General features: G+C 45.6%; 1 protein-coding gene across 1 annotated transcript; it reads right to left on the bottom strand.

The window, feature by feature from the left end:
• Positions 1-1,638: 1,638 nt before the first annotated feature.
• On the bottom strand, positions 1,639-3,023 carry LOC127688476 (prostate and testis expressed protein 14). Its single transcript, XM_052187131.1, has 3 exons — positions 2,963-3,023; positions 2,218-2,331; positions 1,639-1,763 (listed from the first exon to the last, which is right to left on the bottom strand). Exons 1-3 carry the CDS (start codon positions 3,021-3,023, stop codon positions 1,639-1,641), a joined length of 300 nt encoding a protein of 99 aa, XP_052043091.1.
• Positions 3,024-3,331: the final 308 nt, after the last annotated feature.

Genomic DNA, 3,331 nt, shown 5'->3' with positions numbered 1-3,331 from the left:
CCTTCCTACTATTCTCAGCTGTGTGTCCTACATGCCATGATGTAAAAAGCTCTGTCCTACTATGTGCCCCCACCATAATAAAAACCTCTGAAATCATAAAGTAAAATGGATCATTGCTGTATTACACTGCTTTACTCAGGTCACAGTAGTGATAAACCAGATAGTATATGTCTTCCATTCAATGAATAAAAATGAGGATATGTGTAGCTGCTTGTATTCCCAATGCTAATTATGTTCCTCCAAAAACTCTTTGCATGAAATCTGCACTAAGCTTTTGGAAACCTTCCCCCAGTTGGTTCTGACTGGTAAATAAAGATGCCAACAGCCAATAGCTGGGAAGGACAGACAGAGGTAGGATTTTAGGATACCCAGCTTGGAACCAGGAGGAGGAGAAGATTTGCCATGCCTAAGTGGGAGAGTGTGGAGGAGAGGAGAGGAGAGGAGAGGAGAGGAGAGGAGAGGAGAGGAGAGGAGAGGAGAGGAGAGGAGAGGAGAGGAGAGGAGAGGAGGAGAGAGGAGAGAAGGGGAGGGGAGGGAGAGGAGGGGAGGGGAGGGAGAGGAGGGGAGGGGAGGAGGAGGGGAGGGGAGGGAGAGGAGGGGAGGGGAGGGAGAGGAGGGGAGGGGAGGGAGAGGAGGGGAGGGGAGGGAGAGGAGGGGAGGGGAGGGAGAGGAAGGGAGGGGAGAGGACACAAGAGGAAAGGAGAGGAGAGGAGGGCAGGGGAGGTGAGGGCAGGGGAGGTGAGGGCAGGGGAGGGGAGGGGAGGAGAGGGAGGAGGGGAGGGGAGGGAAAGGGAGGGGAGGGGAGGGAGAGGAGAGGAGAGGAGAGGAGAGGGGAGGGGAGGGGAGGGGAGGGGAGGGGGAGGGGAGGGGAGAAGAGTGCAGGACAGAGAGGCATAGCCACCATATGAAGGAAGCAGAAGACCGTGGCCCAGATGGCTGCCCAGATGGATCCAGAGCAGCCAAGATACAACATGGAATTAGTAACTAATAAGTCAGGATTAACTCCATGTAGGTTATGCAGTGGCCCAACTATTGTGCTGTTTAGCACATATTAAAATATAAAGACTATGTGTGTGCCTTAAATTCAGAAACATAAACCACTGAGGCAGGAAATAACCTGTGCTGGAATTTATTTATTAATATTTAATACAATGAAAGGTTTTACCATTGGAAATGTAAATGAAGATTATATTCAATGAATAAAATTTAAAAATATTTAACACAATGGATATGTATAGGAACTAATGTTGGCTAGTAACCTAGACAGAAGAGACATCAATAATCTGAAAGTTCATAAAGAGTAGGTGTGAAATATGTCATATTCATTAGTATAAAAACCAGTGTTGATAAAGGTAACAGAAAAGAATGTGGCAAAGTGTGGTGACTGTCATTTGTTGATGGAAGGATGAATGAAGCAAAGAAAGGAACAATAATCTAAAAGGGGGAAGAACTCGGGAGTGGGAAGCAGAGAGCATCTCTCTGTCCCTGACTAAATTGCTGACAGATCAGCAGCAGATGCTGATTCCAAGCAGGTGTCAGGGCTTGGGAAGTGCAGGAAACAGGTTTTGTGAGGCTATGAGAGCAGAGAAGTGGTAAGGACTCACCTGCAGCAGAATTGAGCAAGAAATGGCTTGGCCTCTAAAACTCATTGCAGAGTGATTGGTCGTGGCAACATGAAAAATCCAGTGTTAAATTATAATGGGTGAAAGTCTTATTTAAGCACCAGAAAGAACAATCTTGCATCCCAAAGAGGATATCAACACCTGTACAAGAAGAAAAGCAACAGACGAACACAAACATTTGTGAAATCAGAGTCTCAGTAAATGAAGAGAGTAATGCTCCCCAGTGTAATCTATTCCAGTCTCATTGAGGTGACTGTGGTTACCTTCAATCAACTTGTAATCTGGCCTACAGGAAAGCCTTCTATCCCCAAAATTGCTGGGTAGAATTCTACAGATCAAATGCTCTCATTACTGAATATGTTTTCCAAGAGTGCTTTTCAAGACTATGCAGAGACTCTCCTCCCTCAAAAAAAGTTTCTCTATATGGCCAAGAACAGAAGACAACCAGTACCAAGTACAAAAGAGCCTTGTCCTGAGTTGACACAGAAACACATCCCTGACATAGTTTCTGCTTTGTCCCCAGGAGTGTAGTAAGTGATACTTCACTTGTCAGAGGCAAGAAGGATCATCCTGAGGTCTCCCAGGCTTGACCTACCTTCAGAAACTACCAGTATGCCACATTCCTGGCCATCTTTAGCCTCACAGGTGGAGTTTCCTTTCTCACAAATCCCATCATTGTTTAACATCTCACACTGCAAACATCTCAGAGCTGAAAAGGCAAAAATTAAGAGTAAGAGGTGCACACATAGCCCAGACTCAAGCCAAAACTGAGTCTGTGGCTATTATCAATGAACAAGAAACAGTGAACAAGGAAAGAGCTGTTATGTATGCTGAACTGAGCCCTAAGGAGTAGCCCATTACCTTAAAACCTAGGAAGGGTTCAAGGAGAGCCATGTTTCCCCACATCAAGTACTGTGAATGGACAGGATTGTAGGGAGAAAAATCACCTACCACCTATGACCAGGCATGTGCTCCCTAACACATCATTATCTGCTCCCTGTCAAGGACCTTTCTGCATCATTTATAACGCAAATTTAGGCCTTGTACAGGCTAGCTGGAGGAATTGAGAATATTAATTTGTTAACAACTGAGAAGGAGAACTGAAGGGCTATGAGAAAGAACTCCAGGGTCAAAGCTGTGACAAAGAAGATGAGGAATTAGAGAAGTCCCTACAGTGTACAGAAAAAGGGCAGGGAAAGAAGATGGTGTGAGAACATGGAGATAAAGGATGTAGGGTCACTTATAAAAGTAGTACAGTCTTGTATCTTACTCCTCACATTCCAAAACCAAAATCTGTCGACAGATTGTCTGCCTGCTAGCACCATCTGACATAATCTGACCTTGCAGGAAGCCCACCACAAAGGAGAGGCCCAGCAGGAAGAGCAGGATATTCTTCCCCATGGCAGTGGTTTCCCAGGTAAGGAGAGCAGCAGAGAACAGGACAGAGCACTCAAGGCCTCAGCTATGCCTGCCTATATATGAGCTGAAGCTAGAAGGGAAAGCCAATGGGATCCCAAGCCAGATAGCCTGGGGGAAGGCCAGATCCTACGTGCTTCACTGTGTCTGCTCACTTTTATCCCACTACACAATGGTTCAAATACTTATGGATTCTTGACTACATATTTATTTCACTAATTTTCCAATGGGGCTTAATTGCTGTGAGAGTTTTGAGATTGGGTAACTGAGGAGCCTAGAGGGTGCTACACACT

This window comes from Apodemus sylvaticus, chromosome 7 (genome assembly GCF_947179515.1).
Source record: "Apodemus sylvaticus chromosome 7, mApoSyl1.1, whole genome shotgun sequence".
Classification (NCBI taxonomy): domain Eukaryota; kingdom Metazoa; phylum Chordata; class Mammalia; order Rodentia; family Muridae; genus Apodemus; species Apodemus sylvaticus.
This window is presented reverse-complemented; position numbering and strand designations above follow the sequence as displayed.

Bases quoted from the DNA above. Each gene is read 5' to 3' on its own strand.
- LOC127688476 (XM_052187131.1), bottom strand. From the start codon at position 3,023: ATGGGGAAGAATATCCTGCTCTTCCTGCTGGGCCTCTCCTTTGTGGTG. The intron at 2,332-2,962 runs GTCAGATTATGT...TTGCCTTTTCAG, and splicing joins TGTGGTGGGCTTCCTGCAAG to CTCTGAGATGTTTGCAGTGT. The intron at 1,764-2,217 runs GTAGGTCAAGCC...CTTCTTGTACAG, and splicing joins CATACTGGTAGTTTCTGAAG to GTGTTGATATCCTCTTTGGG.